This window comes from Juglans regia, chromosome 1, assembly GCF_001411555.2.
Source record: "Juglans regia cultivar Chandler chromosome 1, Walnut 2.0, whole genome shotgun sequence".
Lineage (NCBI taxonomy): Eukaryota > Viridiplantae > Streptophyta > Magnoliopsida > Fagales > Juglandaceae > Juglans > Juglans regia.
The window spans coordinates 41,364,338-41,388,157 of record NC_049901.1 but is presented as its reverse complement, the minus strand read 5'-3'; the positions used below and the strand labels follow the sequence as shown (position 1 = coordinate 41,388,157).

Sequence of the window (23,820 nt, the reverse complement as noted above, 5' to 3'; positions counted from 1 at the left end):
GAACTTCTTTACCAATAAAGTTTCATTTACTTTTATAAGAAAAACAATTAAAAAATTCAACCAATCAAATTAAAGACAAGAAAAATTATACATACTATATTTTTATTTTATTTTACTATACATCAGCCACTATTCACTCTCACACTTAATACCTATAACTTTTTTATTGGGTATGTGAGTTTTTTATAGGATGTGAGATGTAGAGTGTGGGGTAGTAAATAGTGACTAATAAGAAGAATTTTTCTTTATCTCATTATGATGAGATGTCATTATCCATCAACACTATAATTTTCTTTTAAAAAATCTAAAAAATAATTTAATGAGTGTGAAAAGTATCACATTTATTTAATTCGACGAGAGTGAGATGCAAGTGTGATATGTATCATTGCCCGCAAGACAAATCACTATGTTAAAAACTTAAAAGTGACAATCTTTTGTAACTTCTTGAGCAACAAAGTTTAGTACTAATAGCTCACATGTTGAGAAACAGATGTTAGGTTGGAATCAGGCAATTCGGAATTCCATTTAGCTAATGTATAATGTGTACAAGATATCAAATCAATTGTTGCAAACCATTAACTACACCAACATTAAGAAGATTGCTTTATGTTAAGATTGTAAGAGTTTTATTTAAACTCTATGATTCACACACCCATATCCTGATGGGTTTAGAATAGTTCAATACTTATAACTTAATTAATGAGTCACAATAGGATAAGATTAATTTTAATGATATAAGATTAACTCTATATTTAATCACAGTGAGACACAAAGTTTATAGATTTCTTTATGAACATAAGTTTATAAATAGTACTGAGAGATTAAAGATTTTTATCTACAACATCATTGTGCTTCTAGTTATCGGAAGACACTTAGAGGTATAGTTAGGTCAGATTCTTTATCAAACTGTAATGGAGGGTACATTTTATAACTATTATTATTTTATTATCGTGAATCATAAAAAATTTAAAATCTAATAATTAATGTTCATATTAAAATATTTAACAAAAATATAATTTAAAAATAAATCTATCTATTCTCAAAAAGTTTTAAGTTTTGAACGATGTAAGCCTTACAAGATTCATTAATGTTGCTTATAATGATCCGTACCATATAAACAACACCAACAGGCAACGGCACACCACAAATTAATCACCCACCATGAAAAAGCAGAAGGAAAAAACATCACGATGTTGTAACTTTTGAAAGCAGGTTTTCAATTAATCGATCAACATTGTCGTAATGATGGAAGGTTGTCTTGTTTAATCTTGTTTTAGCAGGTGTGACCATGCAAGCACATTTTAATTGATTTTAACAAGATATATCCAACCACTTATGATAGAGCTGCACGTTGGCCAACCTAAGACAGACTCTTTAATTATGTTTGGCAGTTGGTGGTTGCGCATCTTGGTAACCACATTGAGAGAGAGAGAGAGAGAGAGAGAGAATGTCCTCCAATTGCCATCTTATAAGGGATTGAAAGAGTCTCCCTTGCTCTCCCAAAATTTGTGACGAATGTACAGAAGAGGAGTTACAGTGAAGGAGCTGTTTGGAAGAGAGAAGGAAAGGAGGAAATGGATCAGACCCACCGCCGGCGCCAGACCTCATCTCCCGATGGTCATGTCACAAACAAGAACAAGAAGACGGTTCATCATGAGAACTGTGAAAAACCGAAACGATACGCTCTAGTGTCGTTCTGGGAGGCTCCGGAGCACATGAAGGACAACGAGTTCATAATGCATTACTACAGAGCCAACTGGCCTCTCAAGGAAGCTCTCTTCAGCTTATTTCGTTGGCATAACGAAACCCTCAACGTTTGGACGTATGTCAAAGTTTCTCTATCTTCCAAAGCTTTAAAATTTGACGGGTTTGCTCGTTAATTTTAACTTAGTTTATTGCTTCTTCACTTTCTGATTTGCGATGTCTTTGCAGGCATTTAATCGGATTTGTTTTGTTCTTGGGATTGACTCTGGCGAATTTGATGGAAGTGCCTCAGGTTGCGGATCTTCTTGGCTTCTTTACCAGGTTGGTTGAAAATACTTTTGATCGAGTTTGGGAAAATTTTCTGCGGTGAAATTTAGATCGATTTTGCTTTTGTTTTGGTTTCTTTTTGAAGACTTAGTGAAGATTGTATGAATAAGAAACCCTCGTCGCAAGAAAAAGAAAGAATACAGTTTAGATAATGCTGCATTTTATTTTCCTGGGAAAAAGTTAATAAAGATTGCGATTTTGGCTAAGTATCTAAATAGAATAATTCTATTTGAAGGTCTTACATTACACACCGCGTGACATAATTTGATTTGAAAGATAAATTTTAAATAATGGTTCAACTGAATCTCTGATGGGAAGGATTGGAAAAAAAAAAAAAAAAATCTTAGATGGGAATATACCTCACATATGCTGACAAACTAATAGGCTGATGAGAGAACAGCCAGCTCTTAGAATAATCTCATCCACTGTGATGCCACTCTGTTAATTAATATCATATGTGTATGTATATTATGTTTATGCACACACACTTACTTTGTTCTGAGTAAAGAGAGTAAGGAATGGAAGATCAGAGCCTGGGTTAATACCTTCTATGGATGTGATGATAGTAATATCTTATACTTGTTGGGCAGTCTCTTAAGAGGGACCTAGACGATAGGGGCCAGAAGGGTTCTCTCAAAACTAGATCTATAACTTGATCTCAACACCACCAAGAATAAAATGGAACTAAATCAATAGACAGAAATAATGAACACGGTCCCATTAATCAATATATGATTGCCACCTATGACAGATTTGTCAAATCTTATGTCACATATTAAGGCTTTACAAGTCAGAAAACTTCCCAACTTATTCTTAATAATTTCTTTTAAGCAACTAATCCTAAATTTTATTTTTACTATCTTGATTTTGTTTTCTAAGTATTAATCCTTAATGTAGATGGAACTGTATGGCTAATGTTAAGTGGAACTTCTGTTTTGGTCACTAGATTAGCTACACTGTGGTCCATAGAAGTTGGGTATATATTTCTTATGTTATAAGGTTCTCCTGAGCTAGTCGTTATCTGGCTATGGTACATACTTAAAACTGAATGAAATCTTAAGATGCCTTGATAATTCTCAATAAATTTTAACCAACTTATCATTATATTCATCACACTCTTTTCATGCCAATTTACCTTATGAGAAATGGAAGATTTGGTTATCAAGTAAAATACAAAAAACTGAGTAAGGACTAGCTTCATTTCATGTCAGTTTGCATGAATGATCCATACATCTCCTTAAGGTAGAACTTAATCCTTATATCAAGTTGAAATCGTTCGGCCGTCATTCCCTTCATTATGTTCTTGCAGGTCTATACATATTAGTGCAGAAACAAATGTTTCTCATTATTTCAAAGATTTCATTGCAGTAAGTAATCTTATCATACCAGATCAAATCACTTGTTCCTGTCATTTTACCAAGAACATATCCCATTTTCTGTTCAGTTTGGTTGATTTGAGGAAAAAAAAGTAATATCGAGCTCTTGCAGGATACTACAAAACTCATAGATTTGAAGCATGCGACATCTCGAGAAAGGGATATTACCATGCATGAGATGGGCACAAGGTGGCCATTCTTTGTCTTCTTGAGTGGCTCTATGTTTTGCCTCCTCTCAAGCAGCATTTGCCACCTCTTTTCATGCCACTCTCACCCTTTAAGCCTCTTATTATTGCGAGTAGACTATGTTGGAATCACCATCATGATCATCACCTCCTTTTTCCCTCCAATCTACTACATGTTCCAGTGCGACCCTCACTGGCAATTTGTCTACCTTGGTGGTATCACAGCAATGGGGATCTTCACTATTGCCACAATGCTTTCACCCGCACTTTCAAGCGGCAAATACCGGGGATTTAGAGCCTTGTTATTCTCATCCATGGGGTTGTTTGGAATCATCCCTGCAATCCATGCAGTTTTTGTGAACTGGGGCAATCCCCAGCGCAACGCTACCCTAGCATATGAGGCAGCCATGGCAGTATCTTATCTGACAGGAGTATTGTTTTATGTTAGCCGGGTTCCAGAGAGATGGAAGCCAGGATGGTTCGATTTGGCAGGGCATAGCCATCAAATATTTCATGTTCTGGTGGTCATGGGTGCTTTAGCCCACTACGGTGCCTCGCTCCATATACTAGATGCTCAACACACTATAACCTGTGGAAGGACGATTTAGTCTATGTTTTGTGTTACCAGTAGGTTCAGTTTATGCCTTGAATATTCATTTAGATAGAGACGCTATTCATTAATTTTATTTGTTGGATTTAAGGTTTAGGTACTATTGTATAAGAGACTCCATCCAAAAGAAAGAAAAACCTAGAAAAGACTCACAGAAGGAAAGTGTACCTGTGCCATGTAATTCCATTATGCCGATTAGAGGAGAGGTGTAAAACTTGTTTTCTTTTATTTGATTATTAATTTGTTGAATTTGGTATTTGTTACTTCATTTCTTGGTCTTTGTTTCAACATATCATATGAATGATGATGTTATACTGTCAGTATATACCTTATTTCCTCCCCATCTCTAAATAAAATTATGAGCGATAGCTAGAAAATAGCTAAAAAAAAATAGAAAATTGGTTGAAAATCTGATGATGTCATAATCTGGAAGCTATAGGCTAGGACTTAAGAGATAATGTAACGTCCTAATAGAAGGCCCAAACTGCATGACCTATACTCCAAAATGACCAGTCAATTATACAATTGGAGCCCTATTAGAACATTATAAAGAGCAAAAACTTCTCATTCCTAAGGAATGTGAGATCATATACACCACCTACCCTTATTACTTATCAGAATAGGGTATCACAATCTCCCCTTTTATATTCCCGACGTCCTCGTGGGGCTAATTCTTTGTAGGCGGCATGGCTCAAGCCCCACATTTCTAGTTCTGATAGGCTCTGATACCATTTGTAACACTCTAATGGAAGGCCCAACTACATGACCTATACTCCAAAAGGACTAGTCAATAATATAATTGGAGCCCCATTGAAACATTATAAAGAGCAAAAACTTCTCATTCTCAAAGAATGTGAGATCTCATACACCACCTAAACATATCACTTATCAGTATGGGGTATCACATGTAACCGTCTCCCTAGGATTTGATTCCAAAACCCTTTTTCGACAACAAGAAGAACTTTACTAGTTAAGTGAATTGACATGTTAAAATTCTACTGAGAATATAACTTACACAAAGAGATCAGGAGCTTTCACCTATTTAAAGCCTTCAAAATTTTCTGTTCTCTTCCATAAAGGGGGATTTCAGAATTCAGATGTGATTTTTAGTCAAGCCTGTCACGAAATATTTTCTGTTATTGCAACATGAGAATATTGTTCTTCCTCGCTTACCTCTCTCAATTTAGAGCCTATATACTATATGTGTAAATTTCTGTCAGCTGTTCCCTCTGCTCTGTGCTCGGCATTCCTGTTTGTTTACTTAAGTTTCTACTTGGTTAGAACAGAGTTTTACAATCACACACACATCTCATGCATGTATTCCATGTATCAGTGTGGTAGGAGATGATAACAAGATATGATATCAGCAAATGGGATGTGATTGTATGTTTTTGAGGGTTCAGGAATTTCAGAGTGAGTGGAGCCCCTGCCCCTGCGATCATAATTGTAGAGGAGAAGGCCGAACTTGAATTTCAGTCTCACATTCATCCTCTACCCCCAAAAGACCATTGTGCTCAATCCATGTTACTTGCTCAAATTCGTTCGAGAAGCAGCTCCTCCTAAAAAGATTTTCAAGAAACCTATATATTTATTGTCAGATACATGAAAAATGCATTGGAAACGGTTAATCTTGAAGAATATTTTCAAGTGGATCGTACGTGTAAATTAAGTCCATCCTCTAAGTAATTGGCGTTTTCTATTTTGCATCCTAAATTGCTAATATTGACATTTTGTACGTTTAAACTATTAAAAATTTACAAAAGTAAATTTATAAATTAACGTAATTTTAGGTGATATATTAAATCGATTTTACAATAAAATTAATTTTAAAATCTGACGTATCATATCAAATCACGTCAATATATAAATTTGTTTTTATAAAATTTCTTTATAACTAGGTATTTCTTTTAAAAGTTATAATGTACATCTAGTAAGATATTTTTATAGGTAAAATCATATTCATCCAGTAGAAAAATTCAAAGTTGCGTCACGTCACTTAACCTTTATCTATACTAATATAGATAGTGCCAAGTTTTTTGATTGTCTGAACACTTACCATTTTTCAACTAACAAAAGTTTTACACTTTCCATTCCAAAACATTAAAATCGACATATTGCATACTTTCACTTAAAAAAAAAAAAAAAAAATTATTATGGGCACCTCCGGTAAACTTCAGACAATCAAAATTTTGTCACATTGTGGGTTAATGCAGAAATGGCATTTAGAACTTGTTTGGATAGTGAAATGAGATGATTTTAAATGAGTTGAATAAAATATTATTAGAATATTATTTTTTAATATTATTATTATTTTAGAATTTAAAAAATTAATCGAATTGTTTATTATATTTTATGTGTAAATTTAAAAAAATTGTAATACAATAAGTTGAGATGAAACGGAACCTTCTTTGTATCCAAACGCGGCCTTAATTATTCCAGTCCAAAGGCTTGGCTTTCACAAGTTAATTGCTAAATGACTTTGAGCTGAAGCAACTATCTAGCTAGGGTGAAGCTTACGTTTAGGGAATTAAAAAGTTTGGGATTTGAACTTTGAAGTGAGTCTTGGATGATCATCAGATCAAATCTTGGATCATCAGAAAACTTCTGGATGCGGCTGCTCTTTGATTTCACGGCCAACTTCTTGTGGCTGCTGCATTTTGATTGATACGTAACTTAGATGATAAATAACCTCCCCAAGTACTCTTCGAAAAGTGAACAAAAAATATTTTGAAAAAACATTGGAAATGGGAACTTTGCCTAGCTTGGATAATTGGACTAGTTCTAGCATGAACTGGTTGGTAGTGTTTTGACCATTAATGGGAACTTTTGAGTAATAAGTCATGCAACTCCAAGTTTCATCGATATCAACTCCAAGTTGTATCGACTTCAGTGCCACTCCTTAATTATCTGAATCTAACTGTACGTAAAAATCATAGATTATACTCGAGGCCTTTCACTAGGCTTTTCCTATATAAATTTGCATGCAGATCAAAAAGGTTGGCAAAGAGTCTGCAACTTCTCCTGTAGCTAGTATATGATCTAATTTCCATGATCTTCCTCTCCCCCACCAAAAAAAAGTGAGAGAAAAAGAACTGAATCCATGGCAAGGTACTTCAGCTGCTCTATTTCATTTGTGATATTTCCATTTTTTCTTATCCTCGGCCTCCTCCTGATCCTGATGATCTTCCTCTTCTCCTCTTTCATAAATCATGAAGAACATTCCGCTGATCTCCTTTATTCTTCTTTCACCCCATCCATTCATCTTAGAAAAACCAACCACTTAACTGACAGAAGTACCCCACCACGAGTTTCCTTAGATGGGGTTCTCTCAAATTCTACGAACAAAAGCAGTACACACAAGGTTAGCAGCACCAAAGTAAGAAACATCTATATTCTGAGCGAAGTCATCATCTTTGTTTGAAATTTAATCATGAACTGCCATTGATTTCTCAGTACCATTTACTCTTCTTTTAAATATGTTGCTATAAACAGAAGGAAATAAGTTTAAAGAGAATCGAAGGAGAATTAGCTAAAGCAAGAGCAGCCATACGGCAAGCAATTCAGTCAAGGAACTATACATCCGAGAAGAAGGAGACTTTTATACCTAGAGGGTCCATTTACAGAAACCCCTATGCTTTTCATCAGTTAAGTTTATAACATTCAGAAATCACTTTAAATTAGTCTTTTCCATTAAAGATTTAAGTCTTTGAATGATCATAAAATCTTTGTACAAAACAACCTTTCATCTCTGATATCTATTTGTTGTTACGTCATGATCATGATCAGGAGCCACATAGAGATGCAGAAGAGGTTCAAGGTATGGACCTACGAAGAAGGAGAGCAACCTTTAGTCCACGATGCGCCAGTAAACAACATCTACGCCATGGAAGGGCAATTCATGGATGAAATAGAAAGCTATAAAAGCCCCTTCAGGGCTAGCCATCCTGAAGAGGCACATGTATTTTTCCTGCCTATTAGTGTAGTCAAGATTGTTGCCTATGTTTACACGCCTATTACCTCCAAAGCTGATTTCCATCGTGGTCGTCTGCAACGGATCGTAATGGACTACATCAAGGTCATCGCAGATAAGCACCCTTACTGGAACAGAAGCAAAGGTGCTGACCATTTTATGCTTTCATGTCACGATTGGGTACGCTCGACTCTCTATTTCATCTCATCGATCGTGCATGTTTATTTAGAAAAAGAAAAAATTATTTACAAGCCCGGTTAATGACTTGTAACGCTACTATAAGAAAATTGATTATTTGTAACTTTCAACGAAAATAATTATTTTTTATTAAAATAAATTTATTTTTATCACAAATAGTTATTATTTCGCATTAATAATTGATGTAAAAGACTGTCATATGAACATATGATTTGTTAGCAACTTAGCATAAAAAAATATGTCTTGAACTTTTTTTTATATATAATTGCAAGTACGCCGACTTATAAATAGCACAACTCATTTACTTGATTGTAGGATTTAAACAAAAAAGCTAACAAATGTGTAATATAACTGGTCAACCCACTATACTATCTATATTTTACCCCTAACCCATTTCTTAAGCTAAGTTCAAACCTAGCTCCTCATATTGATCGCTTGATTGTTGCATGTATGTATTCCTAGCTAGTGTTGATATTGCTATTTCCATAATTCAGGCACCAGATGTCTCAGCTGCTAACCCCGAAATCTTCAAGAACTTCATTAGGGTTCTCTGCAATGCTAACACCTCTGAAGGATTCCAGCCAATAAGAGATGTCTCACTACCTGAAATTTATTTACCCTTTGGAAAGCTCCGCCGACCAATTCAAGGCCAGGACCCTACCAACCGCCCGATCCTCGCCTTTTTTGGCGGCCGGGACCACGGACACATTCGGAAAGTGCTACTCAAGTATTGGAAGGACAAAGATAGAGATGTACAGGTCCATGAGTTTCTCCCCAAGGGCCCAAACTACACCAAAATAATGGGGCAGACGAAGTATTGCTTGTGCCCTAGTGGGTTTGAAGTGGCAAGCCCTAGAGTTGTGGAAGCAATTCACACGGGATGTGTACCAGTGATTATCTCCGACAGCTATTGTTTACCATTCAGTGACGTCCTTAATTGGAGCCAATTTTCTGTACAAATTCCCGCAGAGAAGATACCAGAAATCAAGACTATCTTACAAGGGATTCCCCATGAAAAGTACTTGAAAATGCAGAAAAATGTAATGAGAGTGCAGAGGCATTTCGTACTAAATCGGCCTGCTAAGCCATTTGATGTCATCCACATGGTGCTTCACTCAGTGTGGCTGAGGAGACTTAATTTCGCACTTCATACTTCAATGCAGGCTGAGGACACTGCATTATAATCTTAGCTTATAAGCTAGCCTGCTGACATGATGAACTTGAGCACACTACTCATGGGATGGCTATACAAGTTATAATTTTTTCCCCACATATATACATACATGTCAGCCATAATTAAGCTAGCTATCTACCTTTAATTTCTTCATGTCAGTTTGGCATGAGCTAGCTAGCTGTGCCTATATATACAAGATATATATAGTACGTAGCTTGTTCGAAGTATAATTAATTCCTTGGGATTGGAGGGGATACTCTTATTATTAATATCAGATTCTTGCAGTACTCCTACAATTTTGAAGTGAAAAACTTATTTATATATATTCTCCTCAAATCGCACGAGATCAAAACATGTAGTACTGGGACGTTTTTGCTGTACTGTAAGTGCGCGCGCGCATGACGCCAAGCTGATCATCAGGCGCTATAAGAAGCGAATACACACAAATCATGAACAAGAAAGTTTTGAAGAAGGGTCTGGCTTAATCATCTTAATACCAGAGCCGAGAAGATGATTTTTATAGATATTGAAGTGTACATAGAATTAATCAGCTAAGTAATGGCCGAATATTTACAAAAGGAAATTAGAACGTACTTTCAGAATATTAATTTGCAACTAAAAAAAAGGAAAGAAATAAAATGCTGTCAACTGTGCGTGCTATATGTGCTGTCCAGGATTGCTGCTCGGAATTCACTGCAAAACATGCGTGCCTTGATCTGATTTTGCTTGATTTACGGGACTTGCTTGAGTACTTACGTTAACAGAACACAAATCAATCCCTTAATTTATTGACTGTACGTTGAGGTACTGGTGTCTGATCATGACTGATCTAACGCGCCGGTAATAGCTAGACTGGATGCATGCATGGACATGGCAATTTGTCATGGCCTGGTACGTGTATACCTCCGCGACATTAATTGGGAAGAGATAGAAGAACTTCAAATTTAAAGAGTTTTTCTGTCAGTTTTTTTTTTTTTTTTTTCATTTTCTTTTTCGAGAGGTTAACCAATTAGTAACAGATCGCTTGACGAAAAGACATTACAAAAAATTAGACTTTTTGTAGCGATTTTAAGATCGTCGCCAAAAAAAGTCGCAGCAAATAAAAACATTTTACGGAAAATTTTAAGTCACCGCTAAATTCTAGTGCAAAGTCGACGAGAATTTACTGCTTATTTTCTTCTAGAAGAGCACCAGGAAAGGGCCGGATTTTTTTTATTTCTGAACAGATTTACCAAGGGATCAGGTTAGAGACGCTAGCTTTAACTGTTTGATAAATTGTGTTTTTTTTAGTACTATATAATACACCTTGGTTCTTGGGAATCGATTTAATGTACGTTTCGAATTTAAAATCATTTCATTTAATCTTAATTTATTATTATAATTTTTTAAAATTTTAATATAAAATATAATAAATAATTTAATTTTTTAAAATTTTAAAATAATAATAATATTAAAAAATAATATTCTAACAATATTTTATTATTTCAACTCAACTCAATTTAATTCAATTTAACGTCTAAACGCAACCGACTCCTCAAATATATAGAATAAAGATAGACATATTAAATAATTCTTAGAATATTTATTGTTCATGGATCGAGTCATTTAATATTATCCAAAATATTATACACATATATATAGTAATAAATGTTGTAAGACACCCTCTGCATGTATCTTAATTAATATCTCTCTCTCACCTCAGCTCGGGCATGGATAACAAGTTGAGATAATTTTATATGGTTTTTGAAGATATTTAATAATTGTGATGGCCAAGATCATGTCCTAATTTTAGGATAGCTTTTAAGATAAGTTCTTATATTTAAGAGTCATATACGCCATACATGTTGATGGAAAAAAATTAAATAAAAAGATTAAAAAAAAAAAAAACTAGATGCATGTGTGGTGTAGAGCTCACTACAAGAAATTTTACTTTTAAGAGGAAGTTTGTTAAGGAAGAATTAAATTTGGTCTTAAAAGCAATTTTTGAATTTCATCTCAAAACTTGGTTGAGACGAATAAAATTGTCTAAAAAATACAAAAATGTTCGAACCGAAAAAAAAAGATTCAAACAGGGAATTAATGTATGTTCGAACAGTATATAATCTGTTCGAATAATAATCTTGACGAGAAATTTATTTATTTTTTTCGAGAAAAGTTCATAACCGTTCGAACTTACATTTATTTGTTCAAACGGGAGAGATTTGATGGGAAAATATGGCAGGAAAGTTGTTGGACCGTTCGAAAAAAAAAAATATCGTTCGAACCAATTTGAATACTACATTTATTCATTCAAATGACTAATTTGATTGGAAATTATATAAAAATTGTTTATCATCATTAATTTGTGTATATATTTTTTCCATTAAAGTAATAAATATTTTTCTATTAATTTGTTATCATTTTCAAAATATAACAAATGTGTATATATTATATATTATGATTTATGGTGAGTTAAAATATTTATAAATTCATAAATTAATTTTATGTAATTAATTTCAGAATTTTATAGTGATTTCTTTTATATTAAATTTATATAAATATAACTTTAAAGATAGTGTCATTTTTATATTATCATGAACGATAAGTAAAATGAAAAAAAATAAAAAAAGGTAGTAAACACTAAAAATAAAAATCATACATTAATTACATCTCAAATATACAATGTTCGATACAATATAAAAAAGTAAAATAATAACTAAAACAATCTATTTGCTAAGTAGATCAAAATCTTCTTATAACATTTTAATACGTTCATCCAGATCCTTAAGTTTCTTAAGGATGGACTTAATGAATTCTATAAACAGAGCTCGTACCTGATTCAAAATAGTCCTAGCAGGCTGTCTCTCAGCACAGACAACACTATTAGAAGCTGGATCGGTTGGCGTGCCACTATGTTGTATTGCTGCAGTCTTCTGCAAATGCCCCTTACTATTGTTAATGGGCCCCATCTGTGGCGACCTCCGTTCAGTCACTTGCACTGTAACCCCCGATCGGAGTAGGAGGTTAGATATCAGCAATGCAAATGTTAGATTGCCTCTACTGGAATAACATGACTTCGATCAAATACGGAGGAAGAAATACAATGTCAGATCAATCGGCTCCCCCAATGCTATCAACAACAAAAATCTGACTCTCTCGATCCTGAGATCAGTCTTGTGTTTTTTTTTTATCGATGTTATACCCAACAATCAAATTAAGCATTTTGAAAAATGTTATACAATCGATCTATCGGATCACCTTGCTGCCATCATATGAAGGAGCCGAAAGGTATCGTACAAGCTGATTGACCTGATCGTCTGTGAGACCATCATCAGGTAGATCCTCATCCTCACTATCATCCGAACTAGCATCCGGCTCTACATTTGGTGCTAGCGATGAGGTGCAGTCAGTGTGTCCGAATTATATGGTGCAACCGCTGCTCTTGGTGTAGCTGCCGTAGCCGCTGTAGGATATGCGCTGGCCACACGCGGAATATCAAGGAACTCATCAATAATGCGGAGAGAGAAAGTAATACTCACTCCCTGAACTGCTAAGGTGTAGCACAAAGCATCATAGTCACGATCTCCCATGGCATGGTAAAACTTACCGACTATCTTCGGATATGCAGTCCTCCTCTGCTGACAGATCGGTGTCCATCCCCGGTTGGTGATGATGAAGTGTATGCTTTGTCCCTCCCATGCAAGATTGCATAAGTCATCCAGAATGATCTCCCGCTCAACAAGTACATGCCTCGTCTCCTGAGCATGAGTTGTTCCGCTACTTTGGTCGGTTTGATCTCTCCCACGTTTTCTTCCGCTGGTTACCATTAGTATATTGTTTAACCACAAAGAAATTAATAATATAATTAAAATAATTGTGTAATTATATTATAACTTGAAGAATTATACTATATTGAACTAAATTAAAATAACTCGTTCGAACAAAACATATTTTGTTCGAACAAACCATTTGTAATGTAACTTCATAGTTCGAACTAAGAAAATCTATATTCGAACTGAATGGTCTGTTCATTCGAGCAGGAAATTTGTGTTCATTTTAACACATTTAATTTGTTCAAACAAAAATATATCTGTTTGGCAATTGAGCATTTGAACGGCTTATAGTCCGTTCGAATGAGAAAACGCCAAACAGCCATGGCTGAGTCGACTCAGCCCCGAATGAAAAAACCTAGGATTATTGAAAATTCTTGATTTTAATCGGTAGAAATGATTAAGTAGTGAAGCCTCGTCATTTCTACCTATTATTTTAGTGTTAGTTGACCGGAAAACACCACAAAGGGTGAGATTGATTCGAAATTCAATCCCCTCAAAACCAACCCATTCGAACAAAAAAACAAATAATAGAATAGGAGAAATGACCCATACCTCTTAAAAATTCAAATGTTGGCTTGCTACAGCTGACTTCGTGTTGGACGAGTGGCAAAGGAGTAACGTGCTACGATGGAATTTATTCGAACTGATTGTGTAAATGACAATCTATTCGAACTGGGTATATGAAGTCCATGACGTCTGCTTTGAACGGTTATTATATGCACAAATGTAATATTAGTTCAAACTAAATAAAGTCTCGTTCAAACGGAATTATCTCGTAGAGTACGTTTGGAGTGAAATTTCGTGCCAGATACTCGAAAGATTCACTTATTCGAACGCGAAATGCCACATTCGAACACATTGGCGGAATTTGGTTACGAAAATACCCTCTGATCTTCTCTACATTTGAAGAATATGTCGAGAAATATTCTTATTTGTTCGTTCGAACTACTATCTTATCCGTTCGAACGTTAAAAGTTGAATTAAATCGTAGTAGAGTTGTGTGGCTTTTTGAAATTTTCCTGGTGGAATGCTTAAATTACCCATTCGAACGAGACTTCATAGATTCAAATACATATACCTTCTGTTCATTTTCAAGCACAAACTATCACTTTAGAGGCAGAGTAGTGAGCAATTTTGTATGTGTTAGAGTGTTGTGGAGAGAGAGGAACAATTCTAGTGAGAGAGAAGAGATTCCTGGGAGAGATGAGATGTTTAGAAGATGTAGACATTATTTTTTTGCTATTTGTTTTTTGTATTTTGAGTTTTAATATTTTTGTTTATTGAATTTGATTTATGGTTTTCTCATAATGTGTTTTATGCATATGTAGATATTGTGGATTCATAATTGTTATTGGATTGCAAAAATTTGAGGTAAGATTTATAATTTTTAGTGATTTGATAATTTATAGTTTTTAATTAATTGTATTTAGAAGTTGGTATATTTGTGTTTGGATGTGGGAATATAAAAATATATTTGTGTTTGTGGCATTGTGCAATCCCATGTGAAATGTTTGTGAAATATGCATTTTATGAGATTGTGTTTTCATAAATTATGTTTTTTGGTTCGGTGTTTTGTCTCTATTTCATGTCTGAAATTTGAGTTTGTCCCGTTCAAACACTATAATTTTCATTTAAACATATTATCTTGGTCAAACAGAATCAAAATCCTGTTCGAATAGACTAATAAGTGTTCGCAGGGTTGTACTCATGTGGGTAAAAATAATATATAAAAAGAATATTTAAAAGATAATTAATTAAAAAACTACAATGTATAATAAAGATTTTAGTGAAATTAAATTATAATTAATACTTAATAAATAAGAAACATAAAAGTGATTTGTACTTAAATTAAAAATAATACTTAAAAGATAATTAATTAAAAAAATATAATGTATAATATAAATTTAGTGAAAATACATTATAATTAATACTTAATAAATAAGAATTTCAAAAAGATGAAGGCGACTGATCTAGAAAAACTGATAATGAATGAATTCTAAACAGATATTTGTGTAAGTATCATTCTTATAAATATTCGTAACGTTTGTTCGAATAATAATTTATTACAATTTCAAACAAATATGTCTCCTAAATGCAAAATAACACGTGCGCCATCATATCCATTACCGACTCCCCGTATAGTTCATCTGCCATCAACAGTGGGCCAACATCAAAAGACTCAGAACAAAATATTTTATCAAATTAAATGTCACATTTAATGCTTAATTTAAGTTTTATATATATATATATATGTATCTATAAAATAATTTAATTTAATTAAAATATATGTTTTAATTAATGTATATATAGTTGTTGTAAACCATCGCCAAGGTCGAGGCCCTACAAGGGATATCTGCACAAAGAAAGTAAGGAAAATAGATAAAATTAAAATTGATATTCCTGATGATCACACCGATGCCTCTGGAGATTCAGCAACGTGGCTTGTTTCTTATGTTAGTACGCTTACTCGCGTGTATGCACCGATGGCTACATCCTCCTAGGCTAAAGTTCCCCAAGATATAAAATACCACCTAAAAAATCGTTGCTTAGTAATAAACTATATCCCAAGAAACTTAGGGCAGGTTTGGGGGGTGAGATGAGAATTTTGTGTTTTGTTTTGAAGTTTAAAATATTATGTTTTAATATTATTATTGTTTTGGGATTTGAAAAATGTGTATTGGGATTTGAAAAAGTTGAATTGTTTATTATATTTTGTATGGAGATTTGAAAAAGGTGTAATGATGAGATGAGATGAGATGAGAATTTTGTGTTTTGTTTTAGTTACCAAACCTGCCCGTATAACATGTTAATTTAAAGTTACTTTGTATTTATACTATTTGTTTATAATTTTTGAAATTACGAGTTTGAATTTAATTTTGGCCAACGAGGGGATTGATTAAAGATTGAGAAACTGATGTCGAATCCATTCTGGAGATATAAAGATTGATGTCATGCACACTATCAGAAGTTTAGTATTACAACTGAGGCACGCCAAAATCCATTCCAAGCAATGCCACCAAACGAATGAGAGAAGATTTATGATGTGTTTGAAGATCCTACTTATCAGGTAATTTTGTTGCTATATTTTTTTAACAATACATGCTAGATGTATTAAACGTATAGATGGGTACTGTGAAAAAAGTAAATAGATCAAATTTAATGATATACCAGCATGCGAGTTCTCGATCTTTTCATCGTTTGTCTAAAAAAAATGGTAAGTTATTCTAGTCCATGTTAAATATTAACATCTCATAGACTTTTCTTATTTAAGTTTTAATATAGATTTTCCTTTTGAAGGATGAAGAAAGCTTTGCTGACTATGACCTAACCCAATTGTATGTTAAATCACATAAAAATCGTGATGATGTTTGGACTAGTCCCAAAGCAGAGGTAAATTATATAAGTTTAAATTTCTTTAATTCCATTGTCTAATAATACTTTTGTTACTTATACTAATTTTAATATTTTTTTTAGGACAAGATGATATCTCTTAAGGAAATTGTTGTGGATCCATCTAATGAAACATCTGTTTACGATACTCAGATCCTTTCTCAAGTTTTTGGATCTCGTTCTAGATATTTGAGGAGCTCAGGACATTGCGTGGAACCATCCTTAACATTATCATCCTCTTATCGAGCCAAGTCTAATGGCGACAAAACTAATAAATTGGAGGAAGCAACATTTGAGATAGAACGATTGACGTCCAAGAAAAAAGAGTTGCTGACCCAATTAGATCAAGCAGCGGACTTAGAGACGAGATTATAAAAGAACGTGTAGAAGAGGCTGGAGTTGAATAACCAAAAAATATTTGAACAATGGCAGTCAATGATGTCCCAAAACTATATGTTACTATCATAATCTTAAAATTTATTTTTCTTTAATTGTCTTTCTATTATGATGTTTCAAAACATTTGAACAATTGTGATGTTTGAATTACAATTTGTGTAATATTAATATGATATTTTTAATTAATTTTTGTTCTGTATGATTAATACCATTTGAACGGTAAATAACCAGTTTGAACGATAAATTACCATTTATAAATCTATTTGAACAAAAAAAGACTCATTCGAACAAAAGTTAGCCCATTCGAATGACAACCGAGAAATACAATCTGTACAACCGTTCGAACAATAAAATATTTGTTCAAACAATATTAATATACAAAACCCCATTCGAACGGGCAGAATTTATGTTAGAAATAAGTCATTTGAAAAATTTATTAGTTCGAACGGATATAATCGGTTCGAACACTCTGTCTGTTCTAGCATGATCAAATATGGTTATTAGTTTGAATCAAAATTTTTTATTATTCGAATAGTACGGTATGTGTCGGTTCGAATTAAAATGATTCCATTCGAACCGTTTTTTCAGACGAAATTGATTCGTCTAAAAAACAAATCCATTTGAACAGTTTCAACTAGTGACACCCAATTTCGTTCATAAAAATAATTTTTTGAGACACCAAAAGCCTCTTGAGACAGGCTTTTCAAGATAAAATAGTCTTTCGTCTCCAAAAATATTTTGGGATGAAAATTGAGTTTTTTGAGACAAAATAATTTGTCTCAAAAATCCCAATCTCTTGTAATGGCTACTGAATAGAAATTTATTTTTAAGATTACTTGATTTTTGTACGTAAAGATGTTACCACGATAATTTTTCCTCATAAGTCAGGACTAATTAATAAGATTATATAATAATCTCTCTTGTTATATAAGATCTTTAAAGTTTTATGACATATCAAAGGTCACACTTATAGTGGCACACATTATACAAAAAATAAAAATAAAAATATTTTTATATCAACTGCTAGCTATTACAAGCATCCAGGCGCCAAACCAGTGTTGTATATATATTTGATATGTTGCTAAGAATTTTCATTAACTTGTCCGGCCTATATATAATATCTTCCACCCTTTTTTGTGAAAAGTAAAAAAATAAAAACCATATTGAATCATTGATGATACCGCTACATCGATCACACCTTAATTAATACCAAAAAAAAAAAATCATATGACAATCATGTACAGTACTTTGACTTCGGTACTCGTTCTAATTATATAATCAACATGTAATTAAGGAGAAAAAAATCACTTCCTTAATTGATAATTGTTTCCAATTTAGGAGATGATCATCAATTGTATTTATATCTCGATCATGCAATTATTGTAAGAAAAAAAAATCAAGGCTATGCTAATTGATATAGAGAGTCGACGCACTTGCCAAATTTGGATATATTAATCTGGATATATATATATATATCATCATCGTCATATTTTGCAACATGTGCCAACATGAGCAATATATAGAAAATTACTATATATATTGCTCAACATGATCGAAATCATCAAGATTATATATATATATATATATATATATATATTTAGCCTCTCTAATTATAATATAATTCTTGGCTGGCTTTAAAGGCACGTACACCTTCTATCAAAGCATTTGAAGTGTCTATCAAATCACTTCATATATATGTGCGCATATGATCAAGAGGAAGAGTACACACCATGGCCTGGCGCTCGTTTATATATTACTGCATGGACAAAAGGGGAAAGGAAGTACTTCTATATATGAGCTGGTGCGTATATGTCCCAGCTAATTTTTAAAAAAATTAGATCAATGTTAGATATAATTTTAAAATATGTAAGTTTGGCATATTATTTATTTTAAAAAATAGTTATATAGTTCGTCATTAAAAAATGATTTTTTTATATAAGTATTAAATTTATTCATATTTATTTAAATGAATGTACGGAAGTTACGTGTCACCATGACTATATATAGAAATCATTTCTCAAAAAAATATCTATTAATATCATGTTTGTGTATGTGTGCACGCAGATACGTGTGCGATGAGAGAGAGACATCATGTCGCAATCGTGGCACACTACTAGTCTTAATTTCTACGTGTAGAATTTATTATTTTCTTGACGCGTAACAAATTTCAACTTAACTTGAACATGACTACCGCGTTCAATAGTGATCTAAAGCACGAAAAAATTACTTTTTCAGTGGAAGAATGATGCATAGTTGAACATTGAAATACCAGTTTAAACTACAAACATATATATACACATAGAGATATACGGAGAGATAGAATAAAATAATTTTTATATATAATTTTAAGATGTATACGTCTCGTGCATACTTCTTGAAAAAAAAATCATGAGCAAGTTTAAGATCAAAAAAGTCATTTTTTAATTTTGAGTTTTACACTTTTTTTTTTTAAATAAAAATAAATGTACGAAACTTACCTACTTTATAATTATATATAATATTACTCATACATAGAGATAAAAGTCTAAAACACAAAAAAAAATAGTGGTTTGATCAATATCGTGATTTGGATGTTGAGTAATATATATATATATATATATAGTAATTTTCTTCTTTAAGTTGTTGTATTATCACTTTTGCAAGGAAAATAATAACTTTATAACTATATTTTACACGAACTACTTTACAACTTTACATGAAATGGATTATAGTTTTGTAATATTAAAATTTATTCTTAATAGGGTGACATGATTTCATTAGTTATTTGAAAATAAATTATAAAAAAATTGTAAAAGTATCATTACTCCTTATTCTTAACGAGTCTTCTTTAAACACCCGTTAGTCTTGACTTGAATAAAGACTCGTTGGTCAATAAAACGTAGCGAAAAAGCTGAAATATTGACCCCCATTTCTACAATACAAAAACCATGGTAGACGGTAAAATGCAGCCTCTATGCATATATAGTTGCTAATTAATTAGTGGCCACATAAATATATTAATGCTTGATCATCATGATCATGATCACTAGTACTCGACCTGGCCATCAACATCGATCCCATATTGCTCTCATGCATGTCTTCGGTTTAGGGATATTTTTTGGGATATGTGGATGCACTACAAGAAAACTGTTTATTTGTGGTCATTTAATTCCAGCGAAATGACTATTTACAGTCAAAATGAGTCTGTTTTGATCACAAATAACCTTTTCGCCGCAATTAAATGGCCACAAAAGTCTATTTTTCTTATAGTGATGTAGAAATATCAGTGCATATATATATAATTATATATTAATTAGTTGTATACATATATATAAATAAATATTAATGCGCCCAGAACTTGATATATATATATTAATCATGTACGTACGTGTCCCTATATTTATTTTATCGTACGATTTTATTGGCCATTTGATTGAGATCAGACTTACTTAGAAATTATTACAAGCTAGCTAATTAATAAGGATGGAAATTATAATATATAGGAATGTAATCTTTAATTTAAAATTTGAACGGAACGGTACACCACCAGAATTTAAGTAATCAAATATTACATTCCTATTTAATTTATATCATAGCATAATTAATTAAGTTGGCAAAAAAAAAAAAAGAATTATTGCTTTTGGAAATTCATTAATATATATTTAATTTTCCCCATATATTTCATGATTTCATATCTCTCTCTCTCTCTCTCTCTGTGGCAGAAGAAGAAGAAGAAGAAGATTAATATAGCAAGCTAGCCATGGCAACGGCCTTGAGCTTTCATTTACCTATTCCAGTTCCATTAACTTTTCTCCTCCTGATGATCATGCTCCTTGTGATATTCCTTGATCTCTACTTCTCCCTTACCAGCTTAAACAAAAGTAGCCATGATGCAGATGATGATCATCACTTGCACATTCAGCAGCTTCTTCCAGCTTTCATACCAACTTTTTACCATACACAAACCAATTACCAATTAACAGCCAAACAAGCTGTTTCACCAGCATCTGCTCCAACCGTGTCTGCACATCAAATATCTGATTCAGTTCTACTGCATGGTCCTCCGCCCTCCTCAACTCCCTTCACTCTTGAACCCAGGAACGTCCATACTTCTTCCAGCCATATCAAAGTGCGACGTCGTCTTTGATCATATCATCACAAGTCATATATATATATATATATATATATATATATATATATATATGCATGTATCATGTATGTATGTATTCATTCAAATTTTTTCCTATATAATTAATTGTGTGTACGTTTCTGGTGTTATATATTGTGCAGAAGAAAAGTAGTACGGAAAGGATTGAAGCAGACTTGGCTAGAGCACGAGCGGCTATTCGCAAAGCGATTCTTACTAGGAATTTTACGTCCCACGACAAGGGATCAGTGATCGGTTTCATCCCGAGAGGATGCATTTACAGAAATGCCTATGCCTTTCATCAGTAAGTCAACATATATGTAGATCATATCATATCATATCACATCATATATATATATATATATATTTGATTTTGATTTCCTTTTATATATATATATATATATATAATTATGACATTCTGTTTTACATCTAATATATATATATTTAAAAAATAATCAAATGATCAATATCATTATTTTCTGATATTGCAAAAAATTCATGATTAGATGCGGCCATGCACGAGATGATTGTTATAAAAATATTATGATTAAAAAGAAGATGAATATCATTACGTACTAGTCAACTGATCATTAATGACATGATTGGAAACATAAGGTTTTAAAATTAGTAATATCTTAATATATACCATATCATATGTATTGTCCTACTAATTACTATATATGTATGTACATATATAACTCTAATGATATGTATTGATTTATATCATGTGTGTGATATGCAGTACTATGATATATTAATATATTATGCGTTGTAGCAACTACGTACATATATACACAAACAATATAAATAGTTTCATTTTTCATCGTCCTCCATCGATTATTATGTTATAATGGTTCGCCTTAATGTTCTATGTATATATATTTTGTTTGATACTTTACACTTTAAATTATTCAACTCTCTACCAATGGATAGTCCAACATGTGAAATATTTAATTAAATAAAATAAAGTGTAGAGTCAAGGTTTAAATATATAATTTCTGTTTTGATATCATGTGAAATTACTATTCATTTAAAAAATTTAAGCTAATAAAAAGAGATGGATCTTATAGGCTTTTTGTTTATGAAATAATATTCATAAGTATTGTGCGTTGACCATTAGGAGTCATATTGAGATGGTGAAGAGATTCAAAGTGTGGACCTATAAGGAAGGAGAACAACCATTGGTCCACGATGGGCCCACAAAGCACATCTACTCCATCGAGGGCCACTTCATCGATGAAATGGACGGCGGTATGAGCACGTTCATGGCCCATCATCCCGATGAGGCCCATGTGTTCTTCCTACCCATAAGTGTTACCTACATCGTTGAGTACATCTACCTGCCCATCACCACCTACGATCGTGATCGATTGGTCCGTATTGTCACCGATTACATCTACACCGTCCGTAAAAAATACCCATACTGGAACAGAAGCAGTGGAGCTGACCATTTTTTAGTCTCCTGTCATGATTGGGTATGTTCTATTGCATTTTTGTTTTTGTTTTTGTTTTTTATTTCTTTGCAAACGTTAATTCCAGTATCATTGTTACTCATATATTATAAAATAGATCTAACAAATTATACGATGAAATTACGTGAATTTATAAATTTATTTTTATATAATAATCTTTTTATATTTGTAATACTTCTCTTAAATATTTTAAGACATATATACTTTGTTTTTCTATTATGTTTTTCGTGCATCAATTAACATATATTCGGCTTCAAATTTCAGGCACCACAAGTGTCGAAAGAGAAGCCTGAACTCTACAAGAATTTCATAAGAGTGCTATGTAATGCCAACACCTCAGAAGGATTTGAGCCTAAGAGAGACGTCTCGTTACCAGAGTTTAACTTAGAACCTTTCAAGCTCAACCCTCCTCGCGACATCGGCCTACCCACTGCTAAGCGTACAATCCTCGGCTTCTTTGCCGGAAGGGCGCATGGAGACATCAGGAACATCTTGTTCGCACATTGGAAGGACAAAGACGAGGATATCCGAGTCTTCGAACACCTTCCTGAGAACCAAAATTACAGCAAACTCATGGGACAGAGCAAGTTTTGCTTGTGCCCAAGTGGTTATGAAGTAGCGAGCCCAAGATTGGTGGAGGCAATTCATGCTGGGTGTGTCCCGGTTATAGTTTCTGATTACTATGTTCTACCCTTCAGTGATGTGCTTGATTGGAGCAAGTTCTCGCTGCAAATTCCAACAAACAGAATTCCAGAGATCAAGACGATTCTGAAAGGTATTCCAAACTTTCAGTACTTGAAAATGCAGAGGAGGGTGACAAAAGTGCGAAGACATTTTGAGATGAACCGACCAGCAAAGCCTTTTGATGTTTTTCATATGTTGCTTCACTCTGTTTGGCTTAGAAGACTTGACATTCGGCTACCGTAATGTAGTTTCCTTTACCCATAGTATTTGACAATTTGTACAGCTTCTAAGAATTCAATACGTTTCATGTTCATGAGACAGGAAAAAAAAATCATATTTACAACGAAAGATAAAAGAAGAAGAACAAACATCAAATTAACATTGGCATGTAGGTTT

General features: G+C 33.1%; 3 protein-coding genes across 3 annotated transcripts; all 3 read left to right on the top strand.

The window, feature by feature from the left end:
• The first annotated feature begins 1,429 nt into the window (after positions 1-1,429).
• LOC108995585 (heptahelical transmembrane protein 1-like) lies at positions 1,430-4,451 on the top strand. The gene is made up of 4 exons (XM_018971175.2): positions 1,430-1,822; positions 1,933-2,025; positions 3,341-3,398; positions 3,520-4,451. Exons 1-4 carry the CDS (start codon positions 1,575-1,577, stop codon positions 4,198-4,200), a joined length of 1,080 nt encoding a protein of 359 aa, XP_018826720.1. The 5' UTR covers positions 1,430-1,574; the 3' UTR covers positions 4,201-4,451.
• A 3,532-nt stretch (positions 4,452-7,983) lies between these two features.
• LOC108995595 (probable glycosyltransferase At3g42180) lies at positions 7,984-9,608 on the top strand. Its single transcript, XM_035683310.1, has 2 exons — positions 7,984-8,352; positions 8,865-9,608. The coding sequence occupies exons 1-2, from the start codon at positions 8,002-8,004 to the stop codon at positions 9,552-9,554; spliced, it is 1,041 nt and encodes a 346-aa protein (XP_035539203.1). The 5' UTR covers positions 7,984-8,001; the 3' UTR covers positions 9,555-9,608.
• Positions 9,609-22,383: 12,775 nt separating this feature from the next.
• LOC108995588 (probable glycosyltransferase At3g42180) lies at positions 22,384-23,667 on the top strand. The gene is made up of 2 exons (XM_035683332.1): positions 22,384-22,743; positions 23,005-23,667. The coding sequence occupies exons 1-2, from the start codon at positions 22,402-22,404 to the stop codon at positions 23,665-23,667; spliced, it is 1,005 nt and encodes a 334-aa protein (XP_035539225.1). The 5' UTR covers positions 22,384-22,401.
• Positions 23,668-23,820: the final 153 nt, after the last annotated feature.